The sequence below is a fragment of the Chiloscyllium plagiosum genome, chromosome 5, assembly GCF_004010195.1.
Source record: "Chiloscyllium plagiosum isolate BGI_BamShark_2017 chromosome 5, ASM401019v2, whole genome shotgun sequence".
NCBI classification, from domain to species: Eukaryota; Metazoa; Chordata; class Chondrichthyes; order Orectolobiformes; family Hemiscylliidae; genus Chiloscyllium; species Chiloscyllium plagiosum.
The window spans coordinates 68,225,745-68,240,820 of record NC_057714.1 but is presented as its reverse complement, the minus strand read 5'-3'; the positions used below and the strand labels follow the sequence as shown (position 1 = coordinate 68,240,820).

Sequence of the window (15,076 nt, the reverse complement as noted above, 5' to 3'; positions counted from 1 at the left end):
TGCCTGTGGGAGTGGCAGAGTCAGAATCATTGGTGACCTTTAAGCGGCAATTGGATAGGTGCTTAAGCTAGGACAAATGTTCGGCACAACATCGTGGGCCGAAGGGCCTGTTCTGTGCTGTATTGTTCTATGTTCTATGCTCTATGTTCTTATAGAGGTTTACAAAATTATGAGGGGCATGGATAGGATAAATAGACAAAGTCTTTTCTCTGGGGTCGGGGAGTCCAGAACTAGAGGACATAGGTTTAGGATGCGAGGCGAAAGATCTAAAAGAGACCTAAGGGGCAACTTTTTGACACAGAGGGTGGTACGTGTATGGAATGAGCTGCCAGAGGATGTGGTGAAGGCTGGTACAATTGTAACATTTAAGAGGCATTTGGATGGGTATATGAATAGGAAGGGTTTGGAGGGATATGGGCCGGGCGCTGGCAGGTGGGTTGGGATATCTGGTCGGCATGGACGGGTTGGACCGAAGAGTCTGTTTCCATGCTGTACACCTCTATGACTCTATGACAAGTGGGAGCATCTTCTCCCAATCTGTTCTGTCCAGATTCCACATGACTTTGAATACTTCTTTCTGATCCCCCCTCAGCATGCCGTCAGGAACAGTTCCAAGCTCTGCAATCCATTTTCATAACTGAAATTCCTCATCTATAGAACTATTCTTGTAAATCTCTTTTGCACTCTTTCCAATACCTAAGCTTCCTTCCTAAAGTGCAGTGCCCAGAACTAGACACAGTATTCCAACTGAGGCTGAATAAATTTCTTGTATATCTTCAATATAATTTCCTTGCTCTTGGCTTTTACTGAAAATTCCATATATAAAACTTGCGTAGCATCAATGTCAGAAGATTTTTTTGTGTAATTCCTTGCAGTGACAAAATCTGTGAACAGTATACCTTTTAGCCATTCCTGCTTTGCTCTTTCTTCTTAGCAAAGGGATTTCACCTTAATTTCATTTGCTTCACTCTTTTCAGACTGGTGGTTGTGTGTCCACTCATGACAACAAAATTTTCCCCTTTGAATTGACCAATATTTGTTGAAATATGATCAGGTGCAATGCTGCAAATTATTTAAGGTAACACTAATGGATGAGGACTGAAGCAAGGGCACAAATCAAATTAGCAATGGTGAGACAAAATTTGGTACTGTTTTGAAGAGGATAAAGTACAGGCAGGTGTTGTTCTATTGGGCTGGCAGTGGTGGCTCATTTAACTGTACAGAAAAGGACTTCATTTTTGAAAATGGTATTTTTAAAAATACAACAAAAAAGTATTTGCCCTCACCCATCTTGCACAGTAGGAATCCTGGACAGAGACATTTCAGAGCTAAAGTGAATCTACCATGATTCTTCCAGTGTGTCACCCTGGAACTTGGAACAGATCCAAACCAGTTCTTAAAATAATTTGACATTATTTCTAGTAGAATTTCATTTAAGTTTATGCTATAATAATGACTGTAGATGTTGTGGTGATGCCATTGCTATTTTTATGGCATGCATCCTTTTTATTTTCTATTATAAACTATATTAATTTTTTTTGTTGCCTTGGGTATTTTATACAGCTTTTATTTTTTGACAGATATTTAATTACTAGTGTTAAATTATGTTCTAAAACATTTTGTCAACTTTTCCTACACTCAGGCTTATCTTGGTCAACCAGAACCATCAATCACATTACAACTCAGGGATAACAATGTCAGTGGTAAGAACATTTTATTACTCGATACTTTTCCATAACTATCTTTTTTTAAAAATTTGAGCCAATCTCCAATACTGGTCAGAAAGGATATGGTTTAGTTTGAAAATATAAGATTTGTTATTTGTACCTATAAAGGCTTATTACCTTGTGATGTTACATTATACGTAATATATAAATACAAATTATTACTAAGAATGTAGTTTGGGAATAAATTATGCATTGAATTAGTACAGGACCTTTTTGCCTATTTGATTCTAATTTACTCAATACTGATTGGATGAAAGTATCTTCTTTCTTTTGGTTGTAAGGAGTTGCAACAACAGGTCCAGCTATCTCTGTAATATTCCTGGTGCTTTCAGTGTAATGGTGAGGTTAGAAACTTAATTGAACATTGTCAGGGAAGAAGAATAAGAATGTGAGCCATGACATGCTCTTAAAGTCTTTTCAGAGGAACACGTGTTGGTCAATAGTAAAGTGGGCAATGGCAGTGTTGAAAATGTGAAGGGTAAGTACCTGGAAAGAGAGCTATCCAGTATGTCAATGTGCATGGAGCTGTCTGATGGTTAGCAGTTTAGTGGGAATGGGTTTCAAGGCAGTAGGGGTTTTGGATTTTTTGAATAAGATGAACTATAAAGGGCTGTAAATGGCAGAGCACTGTGGATTCAAGGTTAAGCTGTGAAATAACTAAAAGCTTGGCTTGCTGAGCAAGGTGAAATGAGGGGAAGGAGGAGAGGCAATTGAACAGATAGTCTCGGCTTTTGTGAATAAAAGCATCCTCCAATTGCTGGAAATTAGAACTGAAGCAGTAAAGGAGAGAGATTTAAAAGGAAAAGGCAAAAGCTAGACTTGTATTTATGCAGTCTCTTCGAAGACCCCTCAAAATGGGTTACAGCAAGCTTAATACTTGTGAAATGTAATCAGAATTAAGGAATTGGAAAGGGAATGTTGGGAAAGCAGACAGGGAATGTGAAGAGCATTTTTATAATATGTTCATGGAATATGGGCTTTACTGGCAAGTACAGCAATTATTGTTATAAAGAAGATGGTGATGAGCCAGCTTGGAATGGCTGAATTCCATGTAAGGTAGGTACACCTACTGTATTTTTGGTAAGGGATTCCAGGACGTTGACACAGTATCAGTGAAGGGTTAATGATATTGTTCCAAGTCCAGATGGCATGTTGCATGGAGAGAACTTGGAGATGCTGCTGTTCCCATGCATCTTCTGCCCTTGTCCTTCCAGGCAGTAGAGCTTGTGGATTTGGAACTTGCTGTGAAAGGATCCTTGATTTAACAGAATGCAGCATTGTCAGGGAGGGATTACATAATAATTTACTGTTTGTTAACCGCATTTTTATTTTCAAAAATATAATTGAATTTTCTATCAAAATGTCCAAGCATCATGAAATATGTTGCTAGTTGAATGTTTTTCACTCAAGTATGTTAATTCAACTGAATGTACATATTTCACCCTGCTTGCAGATAGTAGCTCTGGGAGCCCAAGAACTTTTGATATTCCTCCTGATGGACAGGAATATAGAAACATGTCTGCAGAAAATAGGGTGAACCACGTGTCCCACACAGTTCATACAACACGTAGGGAAGATACAGAGAATCTTCCTGATAAAATAAAGGTAAGGTGTCAATATTCTTTCTAACACCACAGTGTAGCTGTTGAGGAAATGGAAAATACCATATTGATAGTGAAGGCATTATTCTTCCGGAGAGTAGGTCCAAACCCATTGTTGGGATCCAGTGGCACGTTTATTCTTACCTAATTTGGAATACTTGAGTGCAGTGTCAAATAACCAAGTTAAGAGTTCTATTTGTTAAAAACATTCCTCACACTGATCAAAATGATTTAATTAAAGAAAATAAAATTTTCTAAAAGATGATTGTTCCTTTTTTAAGTAAATGTTTCTTATATACTACTTATTGAAGAAATTCATATCAGTAATCTGCTTCCAAAACAATGTAAGGAAACTGCTTAAATGTTTAATTCATTCTTTGCTCAATCTTTTATAGTCTTTACTTCATGAGGTACATCAAGAGGGTATACAGGTATTGACCCTTTCAAAATCCCCCTACTTTGAAGGGCAACAACCACCTCTGGAAAGTCACACAGACAGTTGGTTTCAGGAAAGATGGGAACTTTTGAATATGGTACAATCACTGAAAGATGTACTTGCCAATGTTCAGGGCACTGGAGAAACTAAGGTAAGAACAAAACATTAAAGAACTGTTTTTAATGTACTTGTTCACATTTGTTTGCAAAATATGGATAATAATGGTGGAAAGTATCTATTGAACATCCAGAGCTAAGCATTAACAGCCAAACGTAATTACAGAAGAAGCAGATCATTGGCCTATTTATGGCGTTTACCATACAAGCACACAAATATCCCTAATCAGAATTTTCACTCCTGAAGGTCTTAGGATTTATGCATATAACATGGGACTGGGGTCACTGATCTGCTTTGTTTTGAGACGTTTGTAATCTAGAGTTTTGGCATCAAAACCTTCATGGTTAATTTCCTGATCCAAGCCCACAAACTAAGATTTATATAATGCATTCCTAACTCTTCAGGGATTCAAAGGTTGTTATCACAAAATCTGGCAAATCCACTGGCAGGATAGACATACCAACCTGTGTTCTCTCCCAGGCTAATGTCTTCAGTATTAAGGGATTACTCACATACAACGAGCTATGATGGTGGACCATATTGTCTGCACAATTACTCACCAAAACAAGTGCTCTACTCTGAGTTTTGCTAGTGGGAAGACAGCAAGTTCCTTAAGGACACCTTGAAAGCCTTCCTAAGCAAATTCAACATCTCCATCAATCTATGGGAATTTCTTGCCCTAGAAAATATAATATAAGAAGTATCCACATAGGCATCGATCACTTGGAGTGTCAGTGAGTATGTGCAAGTAGCAGAAAGAGCGCGCAGAATGAAGAGAGTTCTACCTGTTTGCCTCGTCAAGTAGCAACTATTCCACCTGTGGCAGAGTCTGCAGCTCCAGGATTGGACTGTTCACCACATAACCCAACCCACTATCCATTCTCCATTCCATTGAGTGGAAGGGAGTCATCCTCAACCCTGAGGACTGCCAAAGAAAAGGATGATGTTAAAGATCTCTCTTGGTGCTCTTAGTGATTTGGGAACCATGAGTCCTTTCTGAATGGATTAACTAAACTAAAACTAATTGCTTCCTCTATTCTACCAATCTTAAATAGGTTACCACAGCCACTAAAGTAACTTGAAGAATTTCATCCACGTTATAAAATATGTGGCCCACGCTCTCTCAATATGATTTCAGAACCTTAGTCTTATCTTGATAAAATCTTCAGCCTAATCTTGCAGGATGATGTAGCATACAATGTATTTGAACCTCGTAAATTTCACAAAGCTTTCAATCTCAGTCACACTGCAATGTGGAAATTGGAAAATGCCATCATCAGGTTTGATATATATTCTTCTAGGTGGTTGAAAGTGTCATTAGCAGATGTTGGCATTAGTCTGATCATCCACTAATCCACATCATATTAGATTAGATTACATTACAGTATGGAAACAGGCCCTTCGGCCCAACAAGTCCACACCGACCCGCCGAAGCGCAACCCACCCATACCCCTACATTTATCCCTATACCTAACACTACGGGCAATTTAGCATGGCCAATTCACCTGACCTGCACATCTTTGGACTGTGGGAGGAAACCGGAGCACCCGGAGGAAACCCACGCAGACACGGGGAGAACGTGCAAACTCCACACAGTCAGTCGCCTGAGTCGGGAATTAAACCCGGGTCTCTGGCGCTGCGAGGCAGCAGTGCTAACCACTGTGCCACCGTGCCGCCCGTAAATATATTACAGAGACTTGGATATAAAGAGAAATTCACTGTATAAAAAAAACGCACAAATCATCTAATTTAGACAAGAAATAAGCTATACATTTTTTGTAGTACACATTTTCACTTCAAAGTGCTTCATATCACTTTTGCATGATCACCACAGTTTGCAGGTAAGCAGTGCACCACAATTAAATAATTTGGTATATATATATATAGTGACTGAACAGGAAAACGCCCTTTCAAATAGCCTGACTTTGAGAAGTGTTTTGTTTTCTTTTTTTCAGAAATAAACTTTTTATTTTATGAAAACAACACAATGTATACAATGCTTTGAACATGCTATTGTGTTTCTCACCATATTATATATTTTCTTTGGATTGGTCAAAGCAAACTAATGGCTCTGCTAAGCAACACTAAATTATTTTCTCTCCTTCCCTGCTCACAACTTTGAGAAGTGTTATGTGTTCTTTAAAGTCCACCGATTGGCCAAAATAGAATTGGCCCAAATTGTCCAAAAAGCAGTACTCATCATCAGATTAGCACTTTACTCTTAATTGAAACTGCTGCAATCAAGTTTTGCTTTTCTGGCTGGGACTCCTAAATCTGGTGTCTTCAGAGATGCAGAGTGATCTTCCTTCAATCTTCTTTGTAGCACAGGATGGTGGTGTGGTTAGGGTTAGTTATGCACACTAGTTGCTGTATGCTATTATATGTTAATTTACTAATACCAAAACGTTTTGGGACGTTTAAACATCTTTTTGGTGTTTTAGTGAATGAGTGTTGCTAAGGGGATAGGATAGCCTGGATAAGAATGGCAGGTGTGAGGTGCATAATTGAGTTAGGAGGGGTTGTTAGGTTAGGTGCTGATTGGGATAGGGGTGCATGTGTGGTGTGTGTAGGTGGTAATCTTAATCAGATGGTAGTTGGGTGTGGGGAGCACCAGAGTGGCTTGGAAACAAAGTAGTAAGGCATTGGTGGAGACTGGGGTCTGGAAGTAGTCAGAAAGCCTGATAGAATTTGGATAGGTATGCAGGCATTAGTCTAGAATTTTTTGAACTTGCATTTTCTAAATAAACATTCAGGTAAGTAAGTTAGAACTGCCCAAAGTCTTCAACTCTAACTCAGATTTGGGTACTTTTCCCTGAGAGTCCTTAGAGGTAGGCACATTGTCCATCAGAAGATTAAACTTTGCAGGCAACTCCCACAGAATCTCTGACTTTCAGACTGCCGAAAGATTCGGTCCATTATCTCATCCAAAGAATGTAAGTAATGGTATGTAACTGCTTGCACTAATTTAGTTAGCAGAACTAAGTGTAATCTTTTGAAAGATTTACATTGATAAGTTTCAGATGTGGTATCTACCTAAAAAATATATAAATTCAAAAAAATTTATATATTCACAGGCTTTATCTCCTGAAAACATCACAGACTGGCGGCGTGAACTTCTCCAAGCTGTTCAAAATGTTTTTAATAAAGAACGTGATATTTTAATGGTTGCTCTTCGTGCACAAGCTTCATCATTGAATAGTATGGATGCGATGGCATTATTAAGCTTACTAAAAGAACAGGTATCTCTCCTCACTAAAAATACACCTTGTTTTTCCTAATTGAAAGTATTTTCAATTAGGAAAGCTGATTTTCTGTGTTGTATGATTGGACATTGAGTGTAAGGTTACTAAAGTACGCAATCTAAAGTATTTGTCACAAAATCATTTACAAGATTTTTATTAACAGAGTTCTTACTTTATTCATAGTTTATCTTGTCATAGATTGTTGGAGAAAGAGGCCATTTGGTCCATCAGGTCTCACTGACCCTCCCAAAAACATCCCACTCAAACCCAGCCTCCACCCTATACCTATAACCTGACATTTACCATGGCTAACCCACATAGCCTGCACATAACTGGACACTATGGAGAAATTTGGCATGGCCAACCCACCTAACCTGTGCATTTTTGGACTGTGGGAAGAAACCAGAGCATCCTGAGGAAACAGACGCAGACACTGGGAGAACATGCAAATTCCACACAAACAGTCCTTGTGATCTTGTATGTCTTTCTCAAATTAAAGCACCTTAGTGACATAAACAAAAATAATTCCATAACTAATATCTGCATGGACTTGCACCAAACATTAAGTTGCATATTAACACTTAATGACTGTGAGGTTTCATGGCAAAGTATGGCACAAGATGGAAAGTTATTGTTAGCAAGTATAAAGGGGAGTTTTTAAGGAGCATTTTCAAACCCAATACATCACAGATCTCCACAAGAAGATTTTAAGGAATGAGTTAAGAGAAAAACGTGGAGAGGCAGAAAGATGTATTGCAAAAATTCGAGAACTCTACGACCTACCCCTTCAAAGGTCACAAACCATAGCAATAGAAAGCAAAGTTATCCAAGAGGCCAGATTGTGGAGGAATGCAGAAATTTTAGAGAATTGTCAGTTTGAAGTACATTACAACAATGAGGAGAAATAAGTCTGTAGAGTTATTCCAACCTGAACATGAGCTTATCAAAATCAAGCTGTTGCCAGACCAGGAGTCAATTGGTCATCAAGCAATATGTGATTAGTGAACATGATCTGATGTTAGATAAGATATGAATGACAGAGTTTTAAATGAACTAAAGTTTATTGAGGTTGGGAGGCTAGCCATGAGAGCATTGGAAAAAATGAATCTTGTGTTAACACAGATATAGATGATATTAGAATCTTCCTTTTCTATTTGCTACAGGAAGCACAGAGGAGTGCTGATATGGAGCATCTAATGACTGCAGATAGGGATAGTATGATGATGGAGATACGTGAACTGTGGTCATATCTGCAAAGGTCCCAACAGGGTGACAAGATGCCAATGACTGTGGAAGAACAAATTGCACAAAGAAGCGAAGGTGGTTTTAAGTTCATGATCATGCCTAATCCACATAATTGATTATATTTATACTTAAGTGACGATTTTAAGGCTTGAACTTGCCCTCAATCTGACGAGTAGGATGAGGATGGTGGCAGTTTGCTAGTAGTTTACATGCCTCTGCAGGCATTGTAATAGTGGCAGGGTTGGTGTCCAGCAACCTGCATGTCCTTGGGTAAGTCGAAGCTCTTGGCTAGTTAACAAATGGTCACTGAAGAAGCCCTTCCCCTTGCTGTACATGGCAAGACTACCAGGCTTGGAATTTGCATAGAATCAAAGAATCCCTAGTGTGGAAAGAAGCTCATTGAGTCTGCACTGACCGTCTGAAGAGCATCACACCCAGACCCAACCCCCATCTCTACCCCATAACTCCACATTTACTATGGTTAATTCAGTGAGCCTATACATCTTTGGACTATGGGAGGAAACTGAAGCAGCGGACAGAAACCCAGCACAGACACTGGAAAAATATGCAAACTTCATACAGTCACCGAAGGCTAGAATCGAACATGGGTCTCTGACACTGAGGCAGCAGGGCTGCCCTATTGTGAAGGCAGTGTTTGCAGCAGATTGCCCTATTTGAGCATCTTATTAGCAACGCCCTGTCTGACTGAAGAAGCAAGAGTACCTAGGTTCTAGTTCATCCTCTTTCATGGCTGTTCATTGTAGACTTATAGCAGTGCCAAGTGTCCTGCCTGTTGGGGAAGGGTGAAAGAGGAAATTCTGCCCTTAGATAGTACTTTGCCTGATAACTGTAAAACTGTCTGTAGCTCCCCAACTTACCTCCTATTATACAGACTCATTTAACCTGTAACTAATTTTTGCTGCTTCCCAAATTGATGCAAGCTTCACCAAATACACAAAAAGAGGCTGTCAAAAGTATGACTTTAAAACAAAGTGATGTGTATCTCAAGCTATCTGTACTTATAAACTCAAGCTTAATGCATCTCTTCATTTTTAGTGGAACTACTAGGAAGCAGTTTACAACAAAAGGAGACTCAATTTCTCAAGTTACAGACGGAATTGAATACAGTAAAGGAAAAAGGAGCTGAACTCCAAGACCAACTGAATTTGGAGAAAATAATCGTGGCAGAGATGAAAAATGAGCTTTCTCAAACTAAATTGGAGCTTGAAACGACACTTAAGACACAACATAAGCACTTGAAAGATTTAGAGATGCTAAGGTAATTTAGTTAATTCAGTCAAGCAGTTTTTAAAAATACTCATCTTAGTTGCAATGCTAATATTCTTGATCTCTGAGTCCTTTCAGCTAAAGTGAGTAATATATCTTTTATTCGTTTAGTAGTAGAGAGCCTGAATATTGCTGAAAAAAGACATTTTGTCAAACTTTTTCATCTTGCTGTTATCAGGACATTTTGCAAGAATACAAATTCAAACGGAAACCAATTTTTATAGAAACACAGAAAATAGAGCAGGAATAGGCCATTCAGACCTTCAAAGCTGCGCCACCATTCGTATGATCATGGCTTATCATGCAATTCAGTACCCTGTTCCTGCTTTCTCGCCATACCCTTTGACCCCTTTACCCCTAAGAATTATATCTAACTCCTCTTTGAAAGCATTCAATGTATTGGCCTCAAACACTTTCCATCACAGAGAATTCCACAGGCTCATCACTCTCTTGGTGAAGGAACTTCTCACCTCAATCCTAAATAGCGTACCTTGTATCCTTAGATTGTGACCTCTGGTTCTGGACTCCCCAGGTATCGGGAACATTCTTCCTGTGTTTACATTCTGTCTGCTCATGTTAAAATGTAATAGGATTCAAGGGATCCCCCTCATTCTTCTAAACCCCAGTGAATATAATCCCGACTGATCCAATACGTCAGTCTTGTCATCCCAAGGATCAGTCTAGAAAACCTTTGTAACATTCCCTCGGTAGCCAGAGCATCATTCGTCAGACATGAAGACCTGTATGAGAGAAGAGTGCTGATTAGTTGGCAAGTGGACTGTGATTGGAATAGGTGTTGCCTTGGAGAATGCAATCAGTCTATTCGCCAACCAATCAGCAATCTCCTGTCATGCAATGTAAATGCTGGTTTTACATTTGAATTTCTTGTGAAATGACCTAATGTGTGCAAGTCAAAAAGCTTAAAACAAATACCTTTTGCTTCAGCAATTTTTGTTCTTAATTGCTAACTCATTGAGGGTATTTTTTTTCTATCAGAAGACATGATCTGATATCAGCAAAGAAGCTCAAACGTTAGCATTTTTACTGCTATTAAGTTTTTAAATACTTGGTAAATATAAAATGGCCAACCAAATTAACAATGAAGTTCCAATGATCATTTAATTTTTTTTAGAGTTGAGTTAACTGACAAGGCAGCTGAAGTAGACATGCTGAGTGATGTGTTGGCACGTGAACAGAAGAAAGCACGGGAACTACAGTGGGCATTGGAAAAAGAGCAGTGTAAGACAAATAGAAAAGAAGAACAAGACCGAGAAGAATTGGAGGTTAGTATTCTTTTGTTGTCAATCAAATATGAATCAAAGAAGCAGGGCTTAACATTTTCTGACTGCCATCTCCTCTTGCCCTCCTCCCCAATCCCAGACTGATTTTGTTGCTCTGTCAACAAAACATTAGTGTAATCCATAACATGTTGTTAAGTACATTTTCTGATTTTTGTCAGATCTTCTAAATTCAGATCCTGTTCATGACCAACCTGGGTCAAAAATGAAATAAATTTACTAAAGGTTTGAGTTTAGTGGCCAAAATAATTTGGAAGGTTCAATTTTTTTTTTAAAAAGTATGAATGTTTACTTATCTTCGTGATCTAGATAACTGTTATAATTTTGTGTGCACTCTTAACTGCATCCTTGATGCATCTGCCTCATGAAAATTTATTCAGCCCGCATAGAACAGAAATGCTTGAATGTTGAATTTAATTGTGGTTTACTTGAATTTGAAGTTCATCTGTAAAACCAAAGGGCTGTATTATATTTAAACCTAAAATCAAATAACCTGATCACAATTAGGATTTGAGTTGATTAGTTAACTACTGCCACATACTTGTACAAGTAGAAATGGCTTGTAAAATTACAGAGAAAACCCTAATTTTGAAATGAAATGAGTTTTATGTTCAGGACAGTATTATAGTTCTATCGTTAGTGGAGATTTATATTATTTAGCGAGTTCAGTAAAATAAAAAAAAATTGCTCCCCAATTATAAACTTGACCGATTTATTTGGCTTCAATGCACTAAGAACTTATTGCCGGGAGCGATGGTATCTCTGCCTATGGCAAAATCGGTTCAGCTGCACAGAGTTAGAAGGGAAAAAAAGGGTTGAAGAGCAATAGTGATAGGGGATTCTATCATAAGAGAAACATCAATGTTTCTAGGGTCACAGATGTAACATCCAGTATGTTGCATTGCCTCCCTAATGTCAGGATCAAGGATGACAGAATGGCTGCAGGACATTCTGAAGGAGGGTAAACTGTCAGATGTTGATACATATACAAAATATATGTATAAAATATATATATAAAGAGAAGGTTGAGGTCCCTCAGGCAAAATATACGGAGCTAGAAAAGATGCTTCCACTGATACATTCTAATACATTCAGAAAGAGGTGAATAAACTGGATGAAAGTGTGGCTGGAGAGATGGTGTTAGAAAGAAAGGTTTAGATTTCTGAGAAATTGTGTCCAATTCTGGGGAAGGCGAACATGTTGAAGCGAACACGTTGAAGCTGGATGCGTCGTACCTAGCAGGGGCATTTGTTGGTATTGTGGGAGAGGGTTAACTTAGAGGGGCTTGAGAAGGGGACTTGAGCAAGGAGAAGTAAACGGAAACAAAGATAGACTTGAAAGATAGAAATGTAGAATGCAGAAGTAGGGGACAGAGGAAACGAAGGCTAGCAATAAATAGGATTATAGTACAAAAAGGTGTGAAAAAAAAAGTTAACCAAAGACTAATCCATAGATACTGCATGTAGATGCACAGAATATTTGCAGTAGTGCAAATAGTTGTAAACAAGTACAATATGATTACAATTGTGAACAGGGTGACTGATGACTGCAGGTGACGAAGGCTAGAAACTGAATTGACAAGGTTATTTAATATTTAGAAAGAGCAGGGGAAAGGAGATGGATGGTGTTGGTAAAGAATACGGTTTATGCAACAGTGAGAAAGAATATTGGCTTAGAAAATTTACATGTAAAACCTGTCTGGTTGAATGCAAGAAACAACAAGGGGAAAAAGCGAGAGTCGTTAAAAAGCCTCCAGTCAGTATTGGTAAAGTGGGGATGACATTAAACAGGAAATTGGAGATGCAGATAACATTACAATTCTGGGTGATTTGCATCTGCATATAGTTAAAAAAATCACACAACACCAGGTTATAGTCCAACAGGTTTAGTTGGAAGTACTAGCTTTCGGAGCACCGCTCCTTCATCAGGTGGTTGTGGAGTACACAATTGTAAGACACAGAATTTATAACAAAAGTTTACAGTGTGATGTAACTGAAATTATACATTGACCATGATAGTATTCATATCTAAATCGCATAAAGGTTTTAAAAGTTACATTCTCAGGTTAACTGTAACAATTGGTGTCAGCCAGATAATATGTTGAAGGTGTTAGCCCCCTGTGTTCCCTGTCTGTGCCATAATGTTTAGACTGATTCTAATCTAAAAAGTGAGTTAACAGAGTCTTACATGGATTCATGCAGTTTGTTAGCAAAGTACAATGTAACTCTGCAAGTACAAATTCACCCTACAAACGTATATGTGTGTGTGTCTGTCTGTGGTACGGGGTTGAGAGTGTGAGAGAGAGTGAGTGTAAAGTGTCTAAGTCTGTGGGAGGGGGCTTGTGTGAGGGTGTGTGTGTGTGTCTCTGGGGTGGGGGGGTTGTGAGTGTCTTGGGAGAGTGTATATATATGTGTGTGTGTGTGTAATGTGGTCTAAGTCTGAAAGAGGATTTGTGTGTGTGTGTGTATAGTGCAATGGTGGTCACCTATAGTGTGACATGAACCCAAGGTCCTGGTTGAGGCCCTCTCTATGAGTACGGAACTTAGCTAGGTAAAAACAAGGACTGCAGATGCTGGAAACCAGATTCTGGATTAGTGGTCCTGGAAAAGCACAGCAGTTCAGGCAGCATCCGAGGAGCAGAAAAATCGAGGTTTCGGGCAAAAACCCTTCATCAGCCCTTCAAAGACATTCCTATACACGCATACACACTGACACACGTATACACACGCATACAGACACTCACACATGCATCCTCTCACAGACTTAGACCACTTTACACTCACATACACACACATATACACTCTCTCCCACATACACTCACAACCCCCCACCCCAGACAGACAGACAGACACACACACACGCACACACTCCTACAGAGACACACACTCCTACAGAGACACACACTCACACATGCCCCCACTCACAGACTTAGTCAATTTACACGCACATACACACACACATACACTCTCTCTCACACTCACAGCCCCCCACCACAGATAGACAGACAGACACACATATACGTTTGTGGGGTGAATTTGTACTGCAGAGTTTCATTGTATTTTGCTTAAAAACTGCATGAATCCATGTAAGACTCTGTTAACTCACATTTTAGATTATAATCAGTGTAAACATTATGGCATAGAGAGGGAACACAGGGGGCCTAACACCTTCATATTATCTGGCTGACACCAATTGTTACGGTTAACCTGAGAATGTAACTTTTATAAAAGGTTTTGTGATTTACATATGAAAGAAGTGAAACTATCATGGTCATTCTAACAGATGAAAGACTCAACAAACAATCAAGGTATTTTTCAATGTATAATTTCAGTTAGAACATAGAACAATACAGCTCAGAACAGACCCTTCGGCCCATGATGTTGTGCCGAATATTTGTCTTAGCTTAAGCACCTATCCATGTACCTATCCAATTGCCGCTTAAAGGTCACCAATGATTCTGACTCTGCCACTCCCACAGGCAGCGCATTCCATGCCCCCACGACTCTCTGGGTAAAGAACCTACACCTGACATCCCCTCTATACCTTTCAACCTTCACCTTAAATTTATGTCCCCTTGTAACACTCTGTTGTACCCGGGGAAAAAGTCTCTGACTGTCCACTCTATCTATTCCCCTGCACACAGTACTCCAAATGTGGCCTTACCAAGGTCCTGTACAGCTGCAACATCACCTCACGACTCTTGAATTCAATCCCTCTGCTAATGCACGCTAATACACCAGAGACCGCCTTACAAGCTCTATCCACCTGAGTGGCAACTTTCAAAGATCTATGAACATAGACCCCAAGATCCCTCTGCTCCTCCACCTTACTAAGAACCCTACCGTTAACCCTGTATTCCGCATTCTTATTTGTCCTTCCAAAATGGACAACCTCACACTTGACAGGGTTGAACTCCATCTGCCACTCCTCAGCCCAGTTCTGCATCATATCTAAGTCCCTTTGCAACCAACAACAGCCCTCCTCACTATCCACAACTCCACCAATCTTCGAATCGTCTGCAAATTTACTGACCCACCCTTCGACTCCCTCTTCCAAGTCAGAGGACCCAGAACTGATCCCTGCGAAACTCCACTTGTAACTGGGCTCCAGGATGAATATTTAC

General features: G+C 39.3%; 1 protein-coding gene across 8 annotated transcripts in view; it reads left to right on the top strand.

The window, feature by feature from the left end:
* Nucleotides 1–15,076, top strand: part of akap9 (A kinase (PRKA) anchor protein 9) — a 261,473-nt gene that overhangs the window by 210,821 nt on the left and 35,576 nt on the right. For all 8 annotated transcript variants that reach the window (XM_043690268.1, XM_043690265.1, XM_043690267.1 and 5 more), the window contains 7 exons: nt 1,643–1,703; nt 3,181–3,332; nt 3,724–3,915; nt 6,956–7,120; nt 8,287–8,443; nt 9,425–9,647; nt 10,788–10,938. In XM_043690268.1, the coding sequence (XP_043546203.1) occupies nt 1,643–1,703; nt 3,181–3,332; nt 3,724–3,915; nt 6,956–7,120; nt 8,287–8,443; nt 9,425–9,647; nt 10,788–10,938 (1,101 nt within the window). The remainder of the gene's footprint in view (nt 1–1,642; nt 1,704–3,180; nt 3,333–3,723; nt 3,916–6,955; nt 7,121–8,286; nt 8,444–9,424; nt 9,648–10,787; nt 10,939–15,076) is intronic.